This window comes from Callionymus lyra, chromosome 4 (assembly GCF_982586985.1).
Source record: "Callionymus lyra chromosome 4, fCalLyr1.hap1.1, whole genome shotgun sequence".
NCBI classification, from domain to species: domain Eukaryota; kingdom Metazoa; phylum Chordata; class Actinopteri; order Syngnathiformes; family Callionymidae; genus Callionymus; species Callionymus lyra.
In genome coordinates this window covers 14,605,975-14,632,935 of record NC_141821.1, presented here as the reverse complement: position 1 = coordinate 14,632,935, position 26,961 = coordinate 14,605,975, and the positions used below count along the sequence as shown (strand labels likewise).

Sequence of the window (26,961 nt, the reverse complement as noted above, 5' to 3'; positions counted from 1 at the left end):
CTGCACCATTAGATCATATGGATTCTGGCTCTGATCCTCCAGGATGACCATCTGATACTGTTTGGCTGCAGGATGACAGACAGAGCCAGCTCGGAACCCATTCCTTCACTAAATGAACCAGGGGAAACAAGGAGTTGACTGTCTTCCATGCTGAACTGTTTTCAAAAGGCTATCAACTGAGAAACCTTGGAGTCCTTAAACAACGACGGAGTCCCCTTTGGGTTGTCCAAAATTGCTCTCAGGCTTTTTTTTTTTCAATTGATGTCAAAAGATATTCACATATCGTGGTTACAGCATTCTAGCTGGAAATTGTAATACTTAGAAACCCTTCATCCAGCTACTTCCTTCCACTTACAAGAGGTACTCTTAGAACGACTGAGACAAATAATTTCTAGTGCTCAGTGTTTCACTTGTGGAGAGGATGTTATCTGGTCATCTTTGTCATTTTCAGAAAAGCATTGTCATTGCTGTGTTTTATTTATGTGTATAATTTCCATTATAATTCTGGTTGGCTTCATTATTTATTAGCTATGCCGATTTACAGATATTTAGTTAAGACTATGCCACAAATGTTGAGGTTGGTCGTACTAACTAAGACGTCTTTGAATCCTTTTTAAAGCTTTGTTCAAAGGTGGATAACAATACTTTTGTAAACCCTGAAGCTAGAGATGTAAAACTCGATCATGCCAGGGGAAGAAAATTTAAACAAAGTCCAAGTATTTGTCACTAATTTACCCTCCAATAAATACAAAAATGGTACTGTCCAATGTCCAAAACAAGTTAAACAAGTTTTAAAAATGACACTTTTTCACTGCTAGACACATTAAAATTCAAAATTTTCTTGACTTGTGAACATGAACTAGTATTGTATGATGGGTTTTAAAACTTGGTTTGACACATGTGCCCCAAACCATCAGGCTAAACTGTCTAACAACAATAGAATCAAACTTCAGTCTCCTCTTTTTTTATATCCTGGGGGAGAATCTTTAAATAAAAGCCTAATCATTGTACGGGGAGTGTTTCTACAGAGAGACCATTTTCTATTGTATACAAATAAAGGCCTAAACCACTTAAAACTCCCAAAACAATCTGGTTCTATATAGATTTAAACCTACTGTCGATAAATAGAACCTCTTCCAAGTAGCAAATTCCGAAGTTATGAGCAATAAAATGCTTGAATGAACATCTTATGTAACTTCAACTTGCCAGATATTAGGCACCTCTGTGTGCATTTCTAAACCCTAATAAGAAGGTTTCCAGGTTCAACAATAATTCTGTATTTTTTCATTTATTTTTTCAAGTCACTCAGCATTTATTTTAAACAGATGACATTTGCTGTCCTCTATCTCCGTGGCCAACAACCTTTCCGGCTCGGAAAGCGAAATATATTCACATTATTTCTTTTGAACCTTGGTCCGTGAAAATAATGCTGACACTAAACCAGTCTTTGGAGAAAGTTTAGGGACCCCTGCCCTGGTTAATTCAACCATTTTTTTTATTAACTTTCTAAGAGATTCCTGAGCCAGATGTCATGTTTAATTATTTACGATCCTCGCTTCTGCAGCTGTAAAACCTTGACAGAAATACAACCAGGGGCATCAGGCACAGACATTCTGTGTGATTACAGCCACTGAGCAGGTGAAGTTACCGTCATGTTCATCAGTCTGTGAGAAAAGTAACTTAGAAATGGATGAATGTTAATGAAAGCTTCAGAAAAGGTTGATAATGGTACAAGAAACTGATGATTTCATTTTTTAACGATAAGAAAGTTTCTGCTTCTCTATTGAAACACTGTTACAGTTACAGCTTTCTTCATACAGCTGTGCTATGAAATGAATACATTTTCACACGACGACTGTATTAAATATAAACTTTTTTTTATTGAACAACATGTTCTAGATGAAAGGGAATACAGTATTTTGGAGTGTGGGTAGTTTTGCATTTAGTTTATTGAAATTTAAGACGAAAATTCTCAGCAATTTTTCTTTTAAACGAGCAAAGTGTCGCTTGGCAATGATCAGAATAACTTCAATTTTTTTTTTTTTTAAACATCTTTTTATTGATTTTCAGATATTAAGACATACATTTTGACACACACACACACAAAATAAATAAAAGGTAGAATACAAAAACAAAGAAAGATCCCACCCTCCAACCTGTAGAAAACCACCCCGTGGTCTCAGAAAAGAATAACTTCAATTTTGATCAATTTTCAATGACCAATTGATTTTCATTTATAATTTAAAGAAAAACTTTGACTCCAAATATTACATACTGACCTGTGATATAATAAAACGTATTTGTACTCCATATATTCTATACACCACAACTTTTTTTCTGAAGTAAAGTGCACAAATCACATCCAAATCTCTCTTAAAACGCATCTATAGAGTAACCTGTTCGTATTACTGGGTTATTATGAGTCCTGATCTTTTTTGCTCACTTTGTCCACTCTTTTCCTCAGACGCACTCTCCGCAGGGTCTCGGGGTGGGGGCGCATTACAAAGCCAATGGGTGGACCCGAAGGAGAATTTCCAGCCCCGTGATTTGCTAATCGGGGGCTGGTTCCCTTGTCATTCCCCTGTAATCGTGGCTGTGGTTTGCGGAGCTCGCCCAGCCCTCCTGTCCGTGAACGCACCAAGTGTAGCGACAGCTCTGGGTGCGTATTGGTTAAAGCCCGACTACCTTCACTGTGAAGGCTGGGCACTAGTGCAGGAGGACCCGGGGCCCCGCGGTGGCTGAGAGACGAGGCTGAACTTTCTTACCTATGGCTTTTTTCTAGGAACCATTTTCCATCATCACTCGGGAAGCGTGGATCATTATTATTAAAAAAAAGAAAAAGGAAACTCAACAGAAGTCGCCCGTTAGATTTTTGTTCACGTGTGGGCGCCCGACTATGGAGATGCAAAGGTGCTCCACAAGGTGGAAAACGAAACGGTGGCTTATGGACTCCACTGTGACCGCAGTCATCACTTTAACCCTGGTTCTACAAGCGACCAGTGTCAGGGCAGGTAAGAATCTGGTGGAGATTGTTTAGATTCAAAGTGAGGTTATTTTTTTGTTACCAAAAACCCCAGAAGGTTTACTAAACCTTACTGAAGATACTTCTGCATGTTTTGTTTTTTTTAGACTGAGGCTTAATTCCTCGGAAGTAGAGATATATTGTTGGCCAAAACGCAAAATCCATTACACAATTTAGCCCAAGGCTGTTATTACGCATGAGTTGAAATCTGTCTTAAATTAGATTTATCCTGTCATGAGTCTAGATGGGTCCACTGTTCTGGCAAATCTTCATGTTAGCAGGATAAATGGACAAGAATATGATGTTTGTTATAATATTAAGAACCCACTCAGGAAAACAAGTGTTTATAAAAGAGCAAACTTGGGCAGAAAGTGTTAATAAACATCTATAATTGCTTTAAAAAAAAAAAGATCAAATCGACCTTAATAACTGTTTTATCTAAGAAGGGAAGTTCAAAATTAAGATTTCCAAGCGGGGACTAGGTAGATATCAATCGGTCACTCCTACAGGAGGGTTTAGTGGGACCCTATCTCCATACTGCCCTGGTCCACACTGAAGGCCAAATTCTGACTTGTGCACCCCTTACCCCCCCCACCCCTCCTCCTGCCTGGACACCACTTCCCCTCCCTAGGTGCCCAGTGCCTTCCCTCAACTTTGCACTTAGATGTTTGGCCGGCTGCAGGACAAGGCTGTGTTGTGTGACTGGTGGGAATGCTTCCCCTCTAAGTAGTGAGCAGTTATTTGATGATGGTCCTTGTCGCACCTCCCTATGATTTCAGTGCCTTCAAAGAGCAGCGATGCAAAAGGGCCTAGAGCCGTAATGGCCGCTAGTCAAAAGATCCTCGAGTAGGAATTAAAACTGATATTGATAAAATTGGCATGTTTAAAGATTTAGTTAATTTCTATTTATTATGAGCACAAAGTTTCTTTCAAATACTTCTTGGTCTCGAACACTTACTTGAAAGATATGACCCGGGGGTGACTGGAATAACAGAACTGCAACATCTTCCTGTCATGTGTTATAATTACATTGGCTCAGAATTATGAATCAGAAGGAATGATGCAGGCGGTGTTATGTATCCTTCTTTGCTCTTTATGGCACTGGAAGCTGTATCTGGAGGGTGCCCTCTTCATCCAGCAGTGTACTGACACGTTTTCTCAGCCCCTGGGGCGCAAGCTCAGATGTGCATTCCACAAGACAAAGCTAGCATTTTCAGAGACCTCCACCGGGAAGCATCAGCTCAGAGATAGTACGCTTTTGTATGTGTACTGTTTTCAGGACAGAAGTAGTGCACATATTGTTTTTATTCATCAATATCTCTAATCTCATTCAAAACACATCCACGATGACAATAACATTTCGTGGCTAATAGTGTTGCTAGAGGGCACTTCAACGCTCCTGCAACATAACAATGATGTCGCCTAATATTGTGGAGTCTAATCTAGTACAAATGAAAGTCTTAGTAACACAATGTGTTTAATTATAGCAGGCTAACACTGAATGTGTTGTGAAATACTGAGCGACTATTTTGAGGTTTGGTTTGATGTCTCATATTAAACATGACCGAACAATGCATCTGTAAAACAACATGTCTTTTTATTGTCTTCTCTGAGGCTTTATAAGTAATGCATCACATCCTAGATATTTGAGTGCTTAATGTGTATTTGCTCGTAAAAACATCAAGACAGCAACAACCTTATTGCAATTATCCTTGTTATATTAAAACAAAATAAATAAACGTTTAAGGCTTTAACTATAATTTTTAACCAGAATTCAGAGTAAATTCTAAGATTCCGAAATTCCTGACACGATTCGATGATTAATGATGCATGAAATGACGAGTTAAAGTGACATTTTAACTACATCCATGTCTGATTTGAAACATTCAATATGAAAGGTCTATTTGGTAATAAAAATGTATTTATTTGAGGTTATTTTAAGCAAGATAATCTGTGAAACTGCTGCCTGAAATCAAATCAGAATACCGATTCACTGCTTTTTATACAGACAGTTTCCATTTTTCCCCATTTTATTTTTATTATTTCTGTGGCTTTAGTTAGACAACACTACCACCCTTATGTCATTTAAAAAAAATCAAACCGTTTACCTTCATCTGGGCTTGATTTTTCCGGAGAATTCAAAACTCTTCTTGAATATTAAGCAAAACATACAATGCATTTTTGCTTTTGTTAGTTATTTCATTTATTTTTTTATTTCTATATTTATAATTAATTATTGAACTTTAAATGTGTAGTAAGTGATCAACGAATATATGGACTATGAACTATTATAAAGATCAATGAGGTTCATTTGTATTTTAAGACGATAAAAATAGGTCCTTTCAACGCAACATCCCTTTTTAACATTCTGGTCAGATGGAGTGAAAAAGTGAAAATACAAATAAAGGAGTGTTGGATCAGGATTGCAAGAGTAGGAAAATGGTTTGAGGCAGGTCCACGGAGGTTCCCCTGGTATGACACCAGCATAAAGCTGTCTTGTTTCAGCCAGGAGCATGGTGGAAGGTGAAGGCAGGGCGGGTGGGGAGGGGGTGCACAGACAGAGACACATTCTGTGAGATATTATTAGAGTCACAGGGAGCTGCAGGTGAAAAGGTCCTCCTCTCTTTACCAGTGAATTCCACCTTTTTGCAGGAACATTAAGGCTTAAAAATGCAGAATTGTATGTTTTATCGTCTTTAGATCTGGAGACTTTTTCTGATAATTGTTAAGTGCTACCATGGTTCCCATCCTTGATCATGATGTAGATTATGTTGCATTTGCAATAACTCATCCCGCCCCTCCCACCTGGAGCTCTGTGATGTCAATCTGCATTTTAGGGTTGGATTACAACGTCTCTCTGTCCCTTGAGATTCCATCCTCACATTTTTAATCTTCCTGGTGGCTCGATGGTGTGTTTGTCTAACTCAAACTCACACCAGCCCATCATATCTTTAAAAACCTGAGCACACTCATTTGCTACTCTTAATCAATTAGGCAAGTATTGACGTTTCCTCAGCACCTCTGTGTGAGGGTCGCAGCGCGGCTAATGTCCACATATGCACCATATGAGTCCTGGAGATTGAGCAACTCTGTCAGAGCTCACAGTTGGCCCTTCAGTTCATACTCCAACAAAAATACTTTGCAGTAACATTATGGAAGCCAGGAATACATGTTTTTTGTGTGTGATTTTCTAGTTGTTGTTTTTTTTTTAAAGATTCTTGTAAGTTATGGTCACTAACTGACGATAAATTAAACTGCAAATAGCAAGAGATTGTGTCCCACAATATTACAATAGTATATTGGTAATATAAAGCTGTGAGAAAAATAACGGAAAAGCTTTACCAACTTTCAGTTTTCAAGCCTTTTTGTTAATGAAACCAAGATACGTTATTCAGAATTTAATCAGAAGTAATAGTGAAGCTCTTGTTCCTCCAATTTTAACTGGAAATTCAATCAAATTGAGATCAACATAGAACAAATACTATATTTATCTTTTTTAATTGCGTTTTTTATTTTGATATTGTAAACATATTCTATTAACAAAGATCCAGTAGGAATTCGTTGTTTAGGAATAATTTATATTAAATTCCTGTTTTTTGTTGTTTTTTTCGTCAAAGCTAGATAATAGATTAATACATTGAAGGAAAATCTATTCCTCATGGAGCAAAAATCATAAACTGACACTATCTATTTGGAATAAGAGCAGATTATTTATAAATGTGAACACGCTTAGGGGAAATGTGAACCTTAGCATAATACCAATTATTCAGAAGCTAAAAATAGAAACAGCATATACGAACAGGAAAAAAGGTTTTCAGTAGTTACAGATTATCCGCTTAGCTTCATTTGTTTCACTGTAAAGTTATTGTCAAAAACATCTCTTTGTGATGTGTAAAACGTTTTAACAATGAAATATTATATACTTTACACTTTTGCTGAATAATATTATTGTCAGAGACTTTGTGTCTTGGCTGCTCCAAATACATTTATGTCTTAAACTGCTGCTTCTAGAGAATATCTTCTTTTTTATTGTTGTTTTCTATTTCATCCCCCAATATTATGCTAAACATATCATTCTTTCAGTTTACAGGTTTCTCTTTTTAAAGCTGAGGTTAGATTTTATTTGTTTGTTTTAACAGCTTGACTTGTCACATCATTAAATCAATATATATCTGTTTGTAAATATGTAATTGGTAGTAAAGTTTCCTCAATTGATTCAAATAAATGACAGTACAGTCTCAGGCTCAAATGCAACTCCCATATACCAACGCTGCTCGCGGCATCTTCACATTCTGTAGGAAAGGATTCATGTTGGAACAGAGACTCGTAACTTGACTGCATGCTTTTCCACTCGGAATAAAACAAGCTCTTCATTTGCTCTTCCCTGACACAGCTGGAATGTTGTCCAGAGGTTATGTCGAGAGTGACATAAGACCATTTTCAAAATCCCGTTTCTACCAAAAGTTAAGTCAACTTTGCGAAGAGGTTTGACCTGTAAATGTCAACCAAAACACCGGCTCGGGAGGTGTCAGGGAAGTCTTGTTGATGCTTTCGGACACCATGGAAAGTCAAAAACAGATGATTAACTTCTCTAACATTCTGCAGAGATATTCTCGAAAAGTTAAGAACCATACTTGCTTAGACACAAGCTCCTTCATCTGAAGAAGATTAGATCAGAATCCATTCCTCATCAATTGGATGCAGAAATAGAACTGAACTGGGAACATGCTGATGACTTTGTTCGCCTGTTCAGAGAAACGTCTCCGTTAGAATTAGCTTTCTTTCCTCAAAATGAATGAAACAGATCGTAGAACAGTTTTTAATTATGTAATAGGGACAAATCATATTAACATTTTGTGTGTCTTTTCAGAATTATTGTGGACATTTTATGGCGTTGACTTCGGCAGTTTGTCACAGAGAGATCATTGTTTTCCCTGAAGAATTAGGCTAATCTATTCATTAAATACTAAATCACTGTTTTTCTTAAGGAAAGCTACACTCTTATTAAGCCGATCTTACTCATATAACCGGCACACTCTGGAGCCTAACGGCTGTTCATCGATTTATAAGTGGTATATCTGTAGAAAGGATGGCAGTTGACTTTTGAGAATTGATAAAAAAAAAAAAACTACTTTATCAACACTTCAAATGCATAACAATTAAAATCATTTTACTTTCTAGTGTGTTGATTTCATGACACTTTGACACTTTTAAACATTGCATATAATTTCATAAAAAAGTGAGTTGGCTGGATATGAACAGCTTCTTGTTCAGTCAGTCAAGTGAAATTTTTAACTGTAAAGAAAATTTGGATACTTTATTAATTGATGTGTCTCTTGTGTCTTTCAACAGCAGAGCCAGTGGATGTGCTTAACGTATTAGATTTTCAAAATACCCCGGAAGGAGTGACAAGAACATCAGGATTTTGCATGAACCGAAGAGCGTCGAAGCCAGACACAGCATACCGAGTATCCAAGCAGGTGCAGATCAGCGCCCCCACCACGCAGTTGTTCCCTGGTAAGTTACTCCTGAAACCATTGTGGTCTTTCAATGACTTGGGTATACATTTTTAGAAATCATTAAACAAAATCCTCTGAATTGCAACAGTTTTTGGTACATTTTTTGACCTAAAACTGTAAAACAGTTAACATGAAAGTTCTTATTACTGATGTTGAACTGCTTTATTATCATTTATAATCTCCTCAGTAACCGCAATATACTTTTTTGTCTGATTGTACAGGAGGGGTTTTTCCCGAGGACTTCTCCATCTTGACCACCGTCCGCCCGAAGTCTGGCCTCCAGTCTTTCCTACTGTCCATTTACAATGAGCAGGGCGTCCAGCAGTTGGGCATGGAAGTCGGACGCTCACCTGTCTTCCTGTACGAGGATCAGACTGGCAAGCCAGCGCCAGAAGACTACCCACTCTTTCGGACTCTCAACCTCGCTGACGGAAAGTACGTACCTTGTGTTCAAACACGTCTTTGAAATATTCTAGTCATTCTTCTTTCCTGTTGATTTTAAACTTCACCTTTAAGTTTGTGCCCATCTTTCTTTCTCTTTTGGACATAAAAAGAAGAGATCATTTAGTTGATTAACTCCACTCTCAAGTAAATCCCAGACTATGGCCATTTACTGGTCTGGATCAACTTCTTAAAATGTAGTTTTATCTATCGTGTTAAGTGTTAAAAAGGCATATTTTCAAATACATTATTGATACTTTTCTCAGACACAGAGTGAGGTTAACATTTTTGGAAGGTTTTTATTTTGACCTGACACTTGTGGTCTAGATTGTGGGAATCTGATGGTGATGATGATGATCTTGTGGCTCATGACGGCATAACTTTTCGATGATGACTTTTTGATGTCTAGAGGGGGAGCGATGTTGGTCCATTTATTTACTTGGAGACCACCATCTCTCCACCTACCTACAATTTGAATGAAAAGTCACTTTTTAATTTGGGAGAGAGCTTGCACAACATGCAAAGAAAATAGCATAGGGATGACAATGTGATGGTTTTGAAGTAATTTACAAGCTCTTTCATACTTGTCCCGTCTTGAATTATCTTCCATGTTGAGGGAGAAAAGGATTAAGCTAGATCTACTTACACATAGAAACTGGCAAACAGAGACAGAGAAACTTTCAATGTCTTTATTATTCTAGACTGAGATGCTCAAACAAATCCTCTATTGACCTACAATGTCATGAACTAAATTATGACTTGCAAGTGCTTTTTCTTCCATATATGTGAACGTGTAACAAACAGGAGATCATTTGGTAATGCAATAGGGGTTCATGAAAAAATATAGCCAGCATTTATCTGTCAATCATCATGAATTTAATGAGTAAACATGTCAATACTTTCATTGGACACAGTTTATTGTTCAGTTGTAAATATGATAATCTAATCTTTAGCATAATTTCGTGTCCACTCTCGTCAGAACAAACACAGATAAAGTGTAGTTGCTCTATTGTTACACCATCATTATCCATCTCATTAGGGGTCTGCGGGCACAGAGACAGGTCAAAGACGAGGAGACACTGGATTATTGGGGCACAGCGGGGACTGCTGCGGTAACCTAACCTCATCCATGAACTCACTGCCTCTGTTATTTTAGAGGCTGGACGAGGGGCAGCTCACACTTCCTCTCATCCCTTGGATTACCTCACTCAACAGGAAATGCTACTTTAACTTTTCTAGCACCTGAATTTTTCACTAAGAATCTTTATAACAAATTAGCCATGGAGGATCTTATGGTTTAAGGTCATATTTATTTGATCTGTTTAGGCTTAAGAATAGAATGCGAGCAACACTCGAATCTCATTTTGGAATGCTAGATGCAAGATGCAATGCAGTCACTTCAATGTACAGCTCAGAGATACAACTAAGGTAAGGTAAAGTAAGGTAAAACTTTATTGATTAAATTGTTTTTTACCAATAGCCAGCAATTTTTCATAAACAATAAAAAATAATACTTAAAAATAAAATAATAAGAAGAACATAAAGAGGAAGAACAAGATGACACAATCTAAGTCTAAAGATAAAGACAAAGAACATAGGTCAAAGAAAAACAACAAAGACAAAGGATACAAAGACTAACATAGAACAGAACATCCAGATACTTTCACTCCACTCCTGCCCCGAACTCAGAATTGTACAATTTAATAGCCCGAGGGATGAATGAGTCCCTGAGTCTATTTGTTTTGCACCTGGGTAGGAGCATTGATGCACTCATTCTGCTTCTCTGCTCACTGAACTACTAGCATCATAAACTCTCTAGCAAGAGATTTCGTGACACCTGACGATGTGCTCATAAGCAATGGTTGGCAAACAACACCGACAACGAAAAAAAAACAAAGCAAGCTCCAGTAACAAATGCTCAACTTTGTGTTCTTTGTGTTGGTGCTGCATGCTGCTTACTGACCTGTTGTCTCAGGGCAAACACTCAGTCAAGGATTTTGAACACATCTTACTTTGGACAAGTTCCAGCCCCTGCTTCTCTAAATCTTTAGAGACTGCCGCTGAGGCCTAAACAGAACGCGGTCCTGGTGGATTTGTGCATTTTTACGAAGACTAGTGAGTCAGGCTTCAATAGAGAGGTACAATGATAATATTGACGAGGAACAAAAGAGAATTATCGTTTTATTTTAACCAAGATTTGGATTAAGATGGGAAGTCTTTACACAATTAAAGCTCTTTATAAAACATTCTTGCCCCTTAATGTTTAATGCGTTGTTGCCTTTTTTTTTTATTCCCTTTTTTTTCACGGTAGATTGGGTTGTGGAGTGCTCAGATGGCTCCTAACAAAAGTCACTTTTAGCTACTTTTTTATTTTCACTGCCTTTCATTTTGTCCAATTAACTTCCCTCCTGTAAAATCCTGAAGAAATCCCCTCCCTTTTTTTCCTTTTCCATCCATCCTTTCCAATATCTATTGTTTTGTGCCCCCTTTCACTACTGCATCTTTTCATTACTCTATCTTTCTCATAACCTCTTCTTAGAGTTGCTTTTATAAAAATCTTTGTTCCGTTAGTGTCCTTCTCCTACGCTCAAGAAATGATGTACCAACATCCCAAACACAAATCTCTTATCATGCGAGCAACACCTTCCTGTCTGTGACCTCACGGGTGGCCTATTTGACTCCTTCATAAATGGTCACATGATGCATGTTTGAGCAATGCCAATGATCCAGTGACTCATTATTTCTGGTTGTGTTTCATGTATAAGTGATTACAATGTCAACAAAAGAGAGACGCACGTTCATTCACGTTCATGCTGTGATCAAACATATATTTATCGTTGCTTGTATCTTGAGTCGTGCCAAGTCTCATCTTCCACCTCGAAACAATGTTTTGACTGTGTGTCTCCTGCTCTGGCGAGGCAGGCCTTCCTGGATACCGACACACACTTTCTACAATGTTCACCATGTCTGTCATGCCGAGTAACCCAGAAGGGGGATTAAGTTTGGAGTTTAATGAGTGTAATCCCGTGTTAAACAGGGCCAAAGTGTGAGGCCAAGAATGCAGTCCACTGCTGCCTGCTATGCAATAGCCTTAAAATGCAGTTGCAAACAGACCAGTGGGGAAAGAGGTGTGAGACTCACGTGTGACCTTAGTTAACCCTTAGCATTTAGCCGTGCTGGCCATCAAAACATCCGGTCTATACGAAAGTGTATCATAATCATTCTTTTATGGGTGTAAAAGCAGGATTTATCTTAGAGGATAGATGACTGGAATATGATTCTGGATTCATTTTCATTTCTGGATTCATTTTTTGTAACAGAACATTGATTTAAATAGCTGTGAAATCAAAGTAGGCTAATGCAGAACATTTAAGAAGGAATATGGTGCATTTAAGCAAGAAAGATATTGATTGTATCAAGAGAACATTTTAGATAAACAAAGATCAATCAGATAAGATTAGATTTTCCTTTATTAGTCCTACAAGGGGAAATTTGAGTTAACAGCAGCGTCAAGTGAAAAAAATACAATAAGCAAGATCCCACAACAGAAATTGACTAAAATACTTAACTAAGAATACAATACAAATAAAATGATCAATTTAAAGACCTGTCAATCCAGTGCACAAAAGAAAAGTTTCCAAGTTTTTTTTTTGTTTTTAAAGAAACTCCCCAAACTCGTCAGAGCTGCCGTCCAATCGGCGCCATCTTGAATCAGTATGAAACAAATTAAATTAAATTCACAAAAATAAAAGAATAAAGAACTTTAATTAAGTGTTTTGTTTAAACACATTCTATCACATTTTTCTTTATGTTATGTCCAAGTTAACGTTTGTTTTGTTTTACCAGGTGGCACCGTGTAGCCATCAGCGTGGAGAAGCAGACGGTCACTATCATCGTGGATTGCAAGACGAAACTAACCAAGCCTCTCTTGAGAAGTGAGCGGACCTCGATCAGCACCAACGGCATCACAGTCTTTGGTACCAGGATCCTTGACGAAGAGTACTTTCAGGTAAGATCTGCTGTGTGGTGGTTTCATGCTGAAACGCTGCTTTGGGGTTGTGTAGTTGTGGTTGTTGTGGATAAAGATAAAGTTTACTGGAGATATTCCTCTAGTTGTATCAATGACGGCAAAGAAGAAAATGCAGGAATGTCATAGTGGAGGATGTTTAGGTTGTCAATGAAAGTACCAGAGCAGAGACAAGAATGTCAGAGGGAGCTTATGATGAGAATAAAAACAAAACATGGTAGGCAGATGATTAACAGAAATGACCAGCGAGAAGGTTAAGAAGAATAAAAATGATGATTCATGGATGTGTTAAATTGAGGAAAATAACTTTTATTAAACTCATATGTTTGCCATGTTCTATCAAGCTTAGATATTCAGATATCTAACAAACTATCCTCTCAGATAAGAAGACAAACAGCACCATTAGTTTTCACAATCCCTTTATTTTATTACCTCTTTTGTTGTTGCTTTAAGGAGAAACACCTGCATATAAAACTCTGGGTTTTATTTGCGTTTGAACAAATCCAGACCTAAAGCTTTGCTCAGAGGTTTTGTGCATACTTGGTTTTCTAGCTTTTACTTACAAGACAACCAGTTCCATTTGATTGATGACTTGCAAATATACAGATTTCAGATATTTTCTTTCTTTGCTGCAGGAAATAATTGATCTCAAACACTTAATCTAAAAAAATGAATGACTTATCGAGCTTGAGCGTTCATGTCATCTGTAGGTCGAGTTAAGCTAGAGTTACGATGGCCAAGAGTGGAATAGAAGCCCTTGAACGACAGAAAAAGGTCTGTGGGAAGTGAAGGGTCACTGCAAGGTTATTAGTGCGTTGTTTGCTTGTGAATTAGCGTTGGTTTGTTTATGACCATGTTGGCGAAGAACAGTGACTGCACAGAAAGCCTGTGTGAATTATTGCCTTGTTTTAAAGCAATATTAGGTGAATAGAAACTCTCCTACAACAATAATTATAAAATGAATGAATGTGTTTTTTTAATATACTGTACAAGATTCATCTCCTTTTTCTTATGTTAATCAGGTACTGACATAATTACACTATAATTACAAAAATGTGTTTTGAGGGTATGGACAGGGATCTATGCTTTATAGAATATGTCTCAATCTTTAAGAGCACTTATTCTCAAATTCTCAAAAAAATGATAAAATGATGATCATATTTTAATGAAATATTAAAAATATAGAGACAGCAACAGATGATTCTGGTGGTGCTTCACAGTACTATAGGAATCTCGGAATATGTTGAAAGATTTGTCAAATCCTCATTTGGTTTCAGCCTTGACTGCATTCAGGACAGTAAGGAAGAATGGAACAGAATGCTATCCAATCAAATAATTGAAATAAAACCACTCAATAAAACACCCATGTGGATCTGGTGACAATATATGTTTCTTGAGGCTTACCAGTTTGGTAACGTGTCTGTTCTAACATACTTAAACGCAGGTAGTCTTCACCTAATGATCTCCACAGAGACCAACAGCCAATCATGAAAGATCATTAAATGAATAACATCATTGCATTAAAAATCACATTAGGGTTGAGAAAAGAGTGCTTAGAATTTTAAACAACAATATTGATAAACCGTCATTATTGATTTATTATCTTTGCTAAAACTGTCGGAATCTAAAATGAAGTTTCTCTGCTTCACATATCCAGTATTTATAATTGGACATGGATTAACTAATTTTCATGTCGAGATGAAGCAGCTATACTGTTTGAGCTCATGGATCATTTAACCTCATAGTATTTAATCTGCTTTCATATCAGCCGTCAGTGTTGATTTAATCCAGAAGGAGGTCCTTGAATTCACCTTTCGTGCGAAACAGGGCGTCCAGTCAGACACTTGGCCGATCAGAGTCATAAGTCAACCAACAGGGTCTTTGCTGTGTGGGTTTTGGAACAGCACTCCTGTCTGTTCTCTGTCCCTTCTCTCTGTGGAGATCCTTGGGCCCACCAGTGGCATGATGGGAGATGGAGGGAAAGGACATTCCAATATCTGCCTTTTCAACTGAGGCTAGATTTAAAAGATAAATCCCTTGGTAGATAAACATGTGCGGAAGGATATATATTTTGCGAAAATGAATGATAGATAATGACGTTTTAGATTAGTTTACGTCTTGAATTGTTTTAGCTTAAATGCAGGACCAACCGTATCCATTTTCTCCAGTTTAAGAGATTTATTTGTTGAGCTTTATTTTTCATAGACGTCTATTCATGGCATACCTGACCCAGGTTGGGGTTGACCACCGTCGCACTGGGATCTGTTTTGCATGAATGGAACTCTTTCATTGCCCTGCTAGGCCCAGCTCATTTCCTTGTCACCTCCCCACCCGACACATTCTACCTCCCTCTCCAGCCTCTTCCTCCCTCCTCACCCTCTTACCTACTGTATCTAAGCAGGACCATCTGATGTTGAGAGGGAAGAATATGGATCCATATCGAGCTGATTCCAGTTTGATTGGATCGATTAAAGGGTCTGCGTTTTTGTTCTAAATGTCGGTGACTGCAAACTCAAGATGATTGATTACTGTATCTCAGTCTGTTGAAGTCACGTGAGTCATCTTGGTGGTTCTCTTCCAGCAAATATAGCTGAATGACTTTGAAGTGTGTGAGCTAATTGCTGTATTGGGAAGTGTAATTACAGCCAGCGGGGGCAGAACAAAACGTTGTTGCCCTGGGCAAAGGAACGTCAAAGCTGACAACTACTCTGTTTTTTTTATTTTAGCCAATGATTTCTGCTGTCACCGAAATAATAAGATCTTTGGATCCCATAGAATTTAATTATGCTCTCATCACATTGACGCTTTCATGAAAACTTGGCTAATAAGTTGGTCCTAAAGGTCCTGAGCAGTAAAACACAAATGAAGGTCTGGATTCATGTCCAGCTTGAGTCACCACTGTCTTTTACACACAAAGACATAAAATATGTGATGTCACTTAAGTATTTGAACTTTCCCAATGTAATACATTTGTAACTACAATGTATATTTGAGCACTCCAATAAAGCAAACCAAAAAAAACAACATTATTAATTCCATTAAATAAATTATAAGAGATCCAGATACAATACTCAACCCTTGGAATGCCAATATTTTCAAACCTAAATTATATATAATATTATCAGTTATTTTGTATATATTCATGGTATTTCCCCCAATCTTTCTTTATACAATGTGGCTTTTAATTACGAATAGATTTACTGAGCTATAGATCGTGCATCGATATGAGTCGCTGTGGACCTGCTGACTGACTGCTGCTCATTGAGCAGCATTGACGTGTTCCTGCTAATGTGACTTTTGCTATAATTATTTTTCTTAATAATATTTCACAAGTTAAGTCAGACACTAAAGCGAAAAAAGTAAAGCAATTGTTATATTCATTTAAAACTGAATTTGAAGTAGAATGTGAAGGATTTAAACTTAAATAAATGGTTATACTGTAACCTCTTATTTTGCACCGAGCTAGCACAGCCAACTAAAAATGGTGATTTCGATTTGTCATCTGATTTTGGTGTGAATATTCATGTGGACACTTGACTTCAACGTCAACATCATGGCCCTCAAAATTCAAGTGTTATTTTACAAGCTCTCAGCTGTTGATCTTGACCCCCACTTCTCTTTTTCAGCTTCTCTTTTCTCATTGACCTCTGACCCGGCGGTCTTTAACACACAACCTCCCTGGCCTGTGTCAGCCTGGTGAGATAGCCAAGAAGCCCTTATAGTGGAGTCCTGATTTTGCTCCAGGCTTTAATGTATGGCTTCACAATGGAAGACAGACACGGGACCTGAGCGTAACTCTGCCCAGGTGTTTCCCTCCACTAAACATCTTTTACCATCCCAGCTGTCCTCTCTTAAGCCGGGCAAGTCTGTAACTTGACTCCCTCTAGGATGGCGCTGAAGAACTGTTCACACCAAAGCTAGTCATCAAGCTTGTCAATGGAGTCTTATTTACCGTGTTGGTCTCATGTTGACGCATGAGCTAATAGATCAGCTCAGTTGTTAACCCTCGTGTTATCTCAGGGTCGAAGAGACCCAAAGGCCTAAAAACAAATGTGTTTGTGGTATACCTTGTCTTGTTTCGGGGTCAAGGGATACCGAAAACACACTTGTTTTCGGGCCTCCGGGTAACCTTGACCCTGAGATAACACAAGGGTTAAAAACATGCACAGTTTCTATAGTCACTCAACATTCTTGTTTGAATGCAGTATTTAATGTAAAGATTATTATCTATGTTTTTTACTGTTCATCAAGCTTTCTGAAATTGTTCATTAATAGTTTTTCTAATAGAACAAGGAAATTATACTTATGTTTAAGCTTGTCAACCCAAAATGATGCTGAGGTTTAAATTATCTTATGTTTTTGTTTATAACTTACAAACACAAAGTGGTAAGGTTGTTTTTTTTTACCATACATAATCATCTAACTTAACTAAATGCAGGCACTTGTTACAGAACATATTTTGAAAGCTTAGTGCTTTTGAAATATTAGTGAGAACTTATTTTGTATACATTAGTAGTATCACTAGTCACTGTTTTGTTCTAAAGCTTTTTTTTTTATTATGACCATGCAAATCTATGCATTTATATTTTAGCATTATTAGCATTGGGGCTAAAGTTGACCACAATCAGACTTTTATTATTACCTCTAGGTAATATTACCTTTACTTATTCACCCTCAAATAAGCTAAAAAAAATTATTTCAGTAATGTAATTAAACAAAAAAAGTAACTTACTAAAAAAGTGTGTACGTGGAAAGTGATTTAGCAACTGTTTATAATATAATATAATTAATACTTATTGTGACACATTGCGACAACAAAATGACGTTTATAATAAAAGAAGATTGTTTTAGAAAGTTATTTTAAGGGAGAGTCAATAAAAGTTTACAAGCAAAAAGGTGTTTTTTACAAACATTCCCAGGGCTTTTCTTTAAAGTTGCATTCCATTCAAGTACAGCGTGAGGCTCACAGCGAGGGCTCTTCTGGTTGTCAGACTGTGATGTGAGATGTTGATCGATGGCTATGCGTCGATCACATGGGGCAAGCTGTAGCACATGGATGTTTAAAGTAAGTCTTCCTGTCACGGTTTCACCGAGGGAGAGAAAACACACTCCTGACCTGCTGCAGCTTGTTCGATTCCCTTTACTCCTCTGCCAATTGTGTATTTCTAAGTATTCATAAGCATATCCTACACACTTGGTTTAGTTCAGGAAGATTTCTTCTCTTTAAAATTCTGCAGAACTTTCAGAGTCGAACCCGGAGACAGTGTGATCCCTCTCCTGCAGCGAGCTGTGTTTTTTGGCTGTGGGAGCAAAAACAAGTTCGAGGACAGTGTTGGCCTCGTGTCAAGCCGTGTGGTGTCCTAAACATGGCGACCATTGTGGTTTAAAAGGATTTTTGCTCGACCACGTCTCGGATTCTCCAGTCTCTGTTCCTTCCTGTTTTATATTCTCAAGAATTTAAGCCTTTGTTTATTGTTTTTTTTATTTTTATCTTTTCCTAAACTTAAAAAATGTTCTTTTTTTTTTTTTAAACTGACCGAGACGTTTTCATCCCTATTGTTTCCCTTTTTGATAGTGAACTGTTGTGGCTGCAATATAAAATAAAATAAATGATGAATATAATATACCGTTAGGTTCTGATTCTATAACAGCCGTTGGGCGTACTCGCACATGTTTAATTTGAAGCGTATTTCTGTCATCACCGGTGAACTCTTCTGCTTTGCCACAAGCACCAACACCAGGTGTTTGTGTGTCTGGAAAATAAATGTGTATTTGATATCCTCAGGTTAAATCCCATGACTGATAATAATAATTTCCACCCCGTCTGAACTTCTTCCCCAGCACAACACAAGCGTGGACTTAGGGGTTTGTTTGTCGAGGTGTTTAATCAGACAAGGGGGGGGATTTGACTCCAGACTGCATAAGTGCACAGCAACATGTTCATCTGCTGTGATACAAGCTGACAACTACTCTGGCTTCTGTCTTCATCTAAGATTATTTTTGTCTTTATTCTTTCCAGGGTGACATCCAGCAGCTTCTGATCGTGGCTGATCCCAAGGCAGCGTACGACTACTGTGAACACTACAGCACAGACTGTGACACCCCCCACAGTGAATCTCTGCAGGCTCAGCAGGCAGAGGACGAGGTCAGCAACCTACAGGCAGCTACAGGACATTTATGAACTCAATTTAGAATCTAAATATTCAATTATTTGGTCCTGTGTTGGTGATGTCATTGTTGAGATCCAGCTGGTGTCACTGGACAAACGTGTGTCCAAATGTGAAAATACTGAAATTTGGACACACAAAACCGTTTAAATGGTCTTAAACAAATTGAGGAATTAAACTAAATTTAACATCATTTAACTAGTATGTTTATTATAAGTAAAGCTGATAGATTTTATTTTAGATACATTATTTTGCTCTAATAAATAAAAGGAGTAAAGGTAAGTTTAATATGAATAAACTTTTGAAATGGACTTTAAATATCTCTCTCGCTCTATGTATATATATATAAATATATATATATATATATATATTTATATTATATATTTCCAAAGTATGTTGAATTTTACTGTACAGATAAATAGTAATTTGGTCATTTTATTACACAAATAAAAGATAAGATATATAGATCCAGCTGGCCGCTGATATTTTGAAATATACAGCTCTTAACCAAAAGAGTTTATTAAGTAAGTATATTTCTAAGTAGTTGAACTTGGTATGTCCCAGATAAACAAACAAACAAATACTTAAGTTACTCTATGTGGCAACTTTACCTGAGCTATATTCATTCACATGTGTGATGAATGGGAAAAAAAACAAACTGTTTTTTACTGTTATTATGGAAACAAATAATGTAGGATTATTTGGTTGGCTCAAGCACATGATGATGCATCATTTTGGATCATCTTTTTTTGCTGATATTAACGACCTGGTGCTAACGCTTCCACCTTTTCTTCCCCCCTCTCTTCTCTTCTATCTCCCCTTTTCCACCCCTCCAGTACACTACTGACGACTTAGATTACTCTCAGTTCTATGATTACTCTGAAGGAGCAACAGACATCGCTCCCACCGATGAGTATTCAGAACCTCAGGTAATGAAATGCTGTCTTTCGTGTCTTCCACCTGTTTGTCGTGTTGTCTGTTTCTCATTGTTATGTTTACATGCACATCACAGCTGCTTCATTTTGGTTAAATTTTGGTAACTATTTGGTCTTTTTTTTCCTCAAATTTCAAAGATAGATAGACGGATTATGGTCTGTGCAGATAAACATAAGTGTATGTCAGGCTGCTGCCTACTCTTACTCAGAGAATGCTTTCTGCTTGAAGCATTTCTTTGCAATTCAGCATCTTTTTAAATCATTTAAACGAGATTGTAACTGTATTCAAGTAGTAAAAGTATTTACTAAAGCATATTGTTGTTCACGTTTTAAAGAGACTGCTGAAGAGCAAAACATTTCAATGTACCTTTTGAACTATTGTCCTGTATTTGTACATTATATTTTAGCAGCAGGTTGTCTATTTAAGGGCTGCACGTTGTCAGGAAATGGAGTTATACTCAGTTACTTCTGACTTATTGTGTCATGGTTCTAACTCAATTGGTCATTCTACACAGTTAACTTTTGCATGCATGTTTAGTAACTGCTAAGATTATTGTGCAGCCCGATCCCAAAATGTTACAAATAAGGTCCATTAATTGGTTGCTACATTTCACTCTTTCTGCCGGACTATTCAACCGTCATTCTGGTCAATTTGGCTTTTAAAAAAATGATCTATTTTGGCCCAAGTAGTCCTGCTAGAAATGGTGAAATGTAACAGCGTTGATTGTTTTCTAAAGTCATTTCAACCTTTACATGTTCCATGTTTGTCTTGGTGTTTTTTGTTTTTTTTCGGGGTCGCAACCTTTTCCAGAGAACCAAACGTAGTGTCTCCATGAAAAAGAAGAGGACCACAAAGTCCGTTAGCAAAACTAAGGCCAGGCCCTTAAAGTACTTGGCTGCCAAAAAATCCCCAGCAAAAAAGTTTGCTGCTAAGAAGAAGAGACCGATGCATGGCTACCAGGCCACAGCGCCGGCACGACACAGAGGCAGTTTTAGGGTAAACGTTCACCTGAAGCAAAAGAACAAGCGCCATCAAGATCTTCCTGCCTCAAGTTTTGAATGGAAGATCTGTGATGGCCGGCCGAGAGCTCCCTAACCTCTAGTAGTTGTAGTCAGCTTCCCACATCCTCTAATAGACAACCTCTATTTGAAAGCGTATGCTAACCCTTGCTTTATTCTTCTTTTCCTTTTTTCAACATGACTCAGATAAACAATGTAGGAGATTACAATACAGACAATGACTACGGAACTGTAGATGATACTCAAAGTCAGGCCCCATTTGGCACGGATGGACCATACGAGGTAATTTTTCATTTTCATTCTTGTTCACTAAATTCTATTCAGACATTGTTTTCCAGGAAGCTTTTGACCCAACAAGGTGACCAGTAGGAAAAATGACAAAGACACAATTGCACATTCAATGTGTCTTTGGAATTTGGTGTTGCTTTATTTTATTTCTGCTATATGCTCTGAAGCACACGACTGATTTGTGATGTCGTAATACAACAACAAAAACTCACCTTGAAGTCATTTGAGCTAAAAAAGATAATAACCATGATAAAAAAAAACATGTACTCGACAGAGTAGTGTACTATAGCGGTATTCTGATTGGATTAGTTTCATCACGGGACATGGTAAAGTTAAACTTTTTTTTTTCAAAAGGGGCTCTGTGTGTAATCGTTACTGCTCGATGTCAGCGGAGATAATGGGGAATGGGTTAAAAAACATCCAAGATGATAGTAGTCCAACGTAAATACAACAGACGACCAGTTTGTAGATTTACTGTATGACTGAATTTGGTGGTTTCTTTTAATATTTCATCACTTTAAATAAAATATGTTGATCATTGTTGTGAACCATCAAACGGTACTTAAACTTGTGTTTCCCCAATTTAGAATCAGACAAAAGGTGTCTTCATTTTTACCTCTTGATGATGCCATGACTATTATTTGGGAAAGATACCAGGAAGTACATGTTATATACACATGATGGTGGAGGGGCCAGGGGAGCGTAACTGAAGACCCCCAATAGTGTGATAGACATTTCTTACACTCTACGACTTTGTCATCGATTTTTTCTCATGTCCCGTGATAAAGTAATATTACCTAGTAAAACTTATCCAAACTGAATATTTTAAACTACAATAGCCAATAAATCCAATGGATACCAAAAACAAGTAAATTCGATGGATGTTGGCATAGCAACGAAAATGAAAACGCGACATCGCTAAAAAGAGTTTTAATTTTGATCAACTAGTATGCCCAAAGTTGAAAGTATACATTTTAGCATTTGACTTATAACTGCAGTAAAGCTCTCTTGGTGTGTTGAGAAGATTCATTCTAGAAAAAACATTTGCTCTGCAGAGATCTGCTGCTTTGAACATGGTTAAAACTTGTTAACTATGACAACATTCCTCTACTATTGCACCATTTCATGGCAAGCTATCTGCTTATCAGCTTCAATTGTGTTGATGACTTATGATTACTAGTTGCCAGTGGTTTTGTACTGACAAACTATGATCGTAATAGATGAAAGCCAGTTGATAGCGAAGATAATTGACGTGAATATAAAAGCAACACTTCTTATAGTCACGCCTTTATCTTCCGTGAGGCCGAGTCAGCAGTGGTTACTCCAGGTTGGTATTGAAAAAAGCAAGCATTTGCTTTCGATTGCCATATACAGATGTGTGTGATTTTCATTCGCTTGGTTTCACACTGTATATTCACAATCATATTCAATAATATGCTTTTCATGCTAAAGTGCTTTTACGGGTAAATGAAGAAGCTGTTAATACCATTTCTCTTGCTGCTTCTCTGCCAAGGAAGAGCAACAGAAAAGGCAAACAGGTCTGATAGACGATAACTTCATACCCTTTTTTTTTTGCTAAAATGGTGACACTGCATTTATCCTATTTATGATCCAGCAATAAATCTACTTTTTGATTTGAAGCCTAAATTAAATGAGGTGTCACCATTTTTACCTGCAGCTGATATAGACGACTGACGTGATTAAACTAATGATACTTTTTTTATTTGCTTGCATTGCCTTCCTTGCTTCTCTATCCACCAAAGACTTTGGAGGAGGAAGTTGTCGCAGATTATTTCACCGAGGCCACGCACGTTGCCCCGGAACCCACCGTTGTCCCAGAAAGAGTGGACAACACGGGTGGAGAAGCATATGACTTTAAGGAGTATGATCTTAAGGAGTATGACTTGGGCGAGATTGACAACAGGTTGTATGATTATGGGACTTATGACGAGTATGGTAAAGCCCACCAAACACCCACGGGACACTCTGAGGATGAGTTGGGGCCTGGGGTTGCCGCTGAGACCGACATATCTGAGAGCGCCGTAAGTATCACACCCGGAGAGCCTGGAGATTTACTGGGGGTGTGTGCATGTGCAGGGACTCATTCTTCTCGTCGAGAAAATGAGTCATTAGCATGGTTTTTCATCTTGAAGGGTTTATTTGTCAGTCGTTTTAATTGGTGAAGTGAACGTTCATTAATGCATGCATAGTTGTGACTTTTCCATGTGAATCTTATCCCTTAGCTTTTTCTCAGCGATCACAAATGTTTTTTTTATCGCTACTACAACCAACATCTGCTGAGTCCGTATAGTCCTGTATCAGTGAAACACTCTTTGAATTTATATCTTAGACATTCTCAGTAATACAGTACTAACTGATATTAGAAGAAGACAAATAACAACATCTCACTAGCATCTCCCTTTTGATGATTGAACTTCCAATTCGATTCATGCTTTTAATTTATGCTTACTTGTTATTTAAGTTCATTCTTTAAATAAATATGCATTGATGAGTTAGTACATTTATCTCAGTTGGGATGTGTATTATGATTGGATTCGGGTGGATTGTGCAAATGTTAAATTAATGAAACAATATCTACAGTATATTATCTTAAGGATAGTCCATCATTTTCTTTACATTCACTCTCCACGTGTGCTAGAGTAGTGCACCTCTTCAATGATTCCATTCTCTTTTGTTGCATGGCTGACTTTGTGATTAACATTTCTTCTAGAAGGTTCACTCAGCTCTACTTTCTCAACAACGCAAGTGACTTTCATTGATCAGTCATTGGAATGTCACTTTTTTTTTGCCATTTTTTTTTTTAAATGCAGGTTGCTGGAGTGGGCGGAGCACTCGGCCAGAAGGGAGAGAAGGGCGAGCCTGCCGTGATCGAACCTGTAAGATTTGATTTGGAATTATTTTCCAAATTCATAGAAACATTGGTTTAGCTTCACTTCATGTTTGTCATTGTGTTTGCCTTCTTTAAGGGAATGCTGATTGAAGGACCACCCGGACCCAGTGGCCCAGCTGTGAGTGTCAATCTCAGTCCGTCTAAGGTTTATATCTGGATTTTGGGCTAATTGACCTTTTTCTTCTTCAGGGTCTTCCAGGACCCTCTGGACTTCAAGGCCCTCCAGGCGCTGCTGGAGATTCTGGTGAAAGAGTGAGTTTTATCCCAGAAAACAAATGGTTTGAACAAACATCATCAGTTCCAATTAAGTTTTCCCATTTTTCTTAACATTTACAAACGTATAGTTAGTTATAGTACACTTTCAATATGTTCACCGTCTCACTGATAATCTCATTGTCGACCACTTCGCAGTACACGTTGACATTATTGCACGGCTCACTTCGCTCAATCCCATACAGTTGTTTTTTCTATGCCTTCCACACACTGCAGTTGTGAAAACACACAAACATGCGCTTTCATGGGAAGGGATGTTTGTGTTGGACCGGAGACAGTAGCGTGGGCTTACAGATGGACAGGGTCCGTCTGTGTGCTCCGGTCGGAGGAGGCGGAGTGCATGTTAATGAAGCTAACAAACAACACCCCTCCCGCTTTTACTGCACCTATATATAGCTGGGTGTGTGCGCTGGCACCGGGTCAAGATCAAAGTGGATTTAAATGCTAAAAATGAATTCTGGAATGGTCAACGTTTGTATGGTCAAATGTATTTCCCCTGAAGTTGATGCATCACGTCTGTACTTCCAGGGTCCTACGGGTCGACCCGGGCTTCCCGGTGCCGATGGTGTACCAGGACCACCAGGTACCATGCTGATGCTGCCCGTAAGTACAAGCCTACATCAGACTTACAAGTCAACATGAGTCACAAACATATCAACCCTCCGCCTGTGATTCAACAGTTCCGATTCGGGGGCGATGGTGAGAAGGGTCCAGTGGTGTCGGCCCAAGAAGCCCAGGCTCAGGCAATCCTCTCCCAGGCTAGAGTGAGTGGACCGGACTTACACTTAAGACACTGACAGGAGAAAGAAAAATAAAGCAGCGAGACAAACCCCTGCCCCCCAACCCAGCCAGCCTCACGCCACAGGGGACGGTGGACAGTATTCGAGCGAGGGAAGGGAGGAGGGAGCTACACCGGGTTCGGTTGGCCTTGCAGAACTAAAAGGAGACATGCCAGGCTGGCTGAGGAGCAACAACATAAAAAAAGGACTCTTTGAACAGATGGACAGAGACTGAGAGTTTTAAAAATACTTGTGAACTGCGTGTGGCAAACAGGTGTAAGAGACAGGCTTATGTTTGCGAGAGAATAGGAATTTAATTTGGCAAAAAAATGACAAAGATAAAATGTTTAGTGATTGTTAAATAATACATCCACTTATCTTTACTAGATATAAGTAATAATAATGAGTGTACTAACAGTTTCTTTATGACTGCAGCTTGCCATGAGGGGACCACCAGGGCCAATGGGATTGACCGGAAGATCTGGTCCTGTGGTGGGTATTTTGGCTCTTGTTTAACACTTTTAAACCAAACCAAAATCTTTTATTATTGAAAAGAAATATGTCTGTATTTACCAACACAGCATGACTGAATTTCACTTAAATATTATTGATTGAGTATTATGATTTAAAAAGAATTCACCGTCACCACAACAATAATATAAAGCGTAGAGAGAACACTTTTCACATTAACCCAAATAAATAACCAAAAATTTGAAAAAGGTTAATTTAATGCAGGTGGCAACTTTTGTTGGAAGTGTGATTTAACTGATTTTTGATAAATGAGGTGAGGGGAAAAATAAGTTTGGATCATTTACAGAAAATACTAATAATATCGGGAAAAAAATTCAGGCTTAACACATTCTTTTTTACAAAATGCTGTGTCAGCACATGCTGTCAATTGGATGTACAGGTTGTCTGTACTACGTCAGCCCTGCCAGCTGCCAGAACAGATTTCAGTCTGTTGTGGGTCCACAACCCCACCCCTCCACACCCCACCTCCCCTTCTATTACCTTTGGGCCTGTTGACACACGATCCACCATTTATCCAGAGAAAATGTCACAGAGAATTAGCCTCTGTACTATCGCCCTCTCATGCATAAGGCCAAATATAATTACTGTAAAAAAAATGTAATTTTTTTTAACCTAAAGAAAATTGAAGAGAAGGTTTTTTTATTTGTATTTTGTGACTCTGAGGGATCAATAAAGTTTTACCTTACCTTACCAATGTATGGTTTCCTTATCAAGAATTTAGATTTCATCATAAAAAAAACGAGTCATTTTGTCAAAACTAGTTCAGCTCGTGTAAAGACAAGACATGAACAAGTATTAATGGTGAAGCTGAAAAGTGAAGGAAGCTTTTAGGAACTTAGAGAGCCTGCGTGCATATCTGAGGCTCGACGTCGCCATCTGCTGTTTACTTTTATAATCTGTCTGAAGAGGAGAATGAAGCGCTTGTCTCTCAAATAGTGACACACTAGTCACTGTCTCCCTCCTTCTCTGCAGGGTCTTCATGGTTCCCCTGGACTGAAAGGCGACAGTGGAGACCACGGTCCTCAGGTGAGATCAATGAACACCTCAG

The 26,961-nt window shown here is 38.1% G+C and overlaps 1 protein-coding gene across 2 annotated transcripts in view; it reads left to right on the top strand.

Moving 5' to 3' along the window:
- Nucleotides 1–2,633: 2,633 nt before the first annotated feature.
- The window catches only part of col11a1a (collagen, type XI, alpha 1a), a 63,638-nt gene continuing 39,310 nt past the window's right edge, over nt 2,634–26,961 (top strand). The window contains exons 1-15 of one of the 2 annotated variants that reach the window (XM_087788874.1): nt 2,634–3,011; nt 8,375–8,539; nt 8,763–8,976; nt 12,829–12,991; nt 19,029–19,154; nt 20,013–20,105; nt 21,318–21,413; nt 23,183–23,461; nt 24,251–24,316; nt 24,407–24,448; nt 24,520–24,582; nt 25,132–25,206; nt 25,284–25,367; nt 25,818–25,874; nt 26,886–26,939. In XM_087788874.1, the coding sequence (XP_087645000.1) occupies nt 2,897–3,011; nt 8,375–8,539; nt 8,763–8,976; nt 12,829–12,991; nt 19,029–19,154; nt 20,013–20,105; nt 21,318–21,413; nt 23,183–23,461; nt 24,251–24,316; nt 24,407–24,448; nt 24,520–24,582; nt 25,132–25,206; nt 25,284–25,367; nt 25,818–25,874; nt 26,886–26,939 (1,692 nt within the window). In that variant the 5' untranslated portion in view covers nt 2,634–2,896. The remainder of the gene's footprint in view (nt 3,012–8,374; nt 8,540–8,762; nt 8,977–12,828; nt 12,992–19,028; nt 19,155–20,012; nt 20,106–21,317; nt 21,414–23,182; nt 23,462–24,250; nt 24,317–24,406; nt 24,449–24,519; nt 24,583–25,131; nt 25,207–25,283; nt 25,368–25,817; nt 25,875–26,885; nt 26,940–26,961) is intronic. The other variant, XM_087788875.1, reaches the window with a different exon arrangement.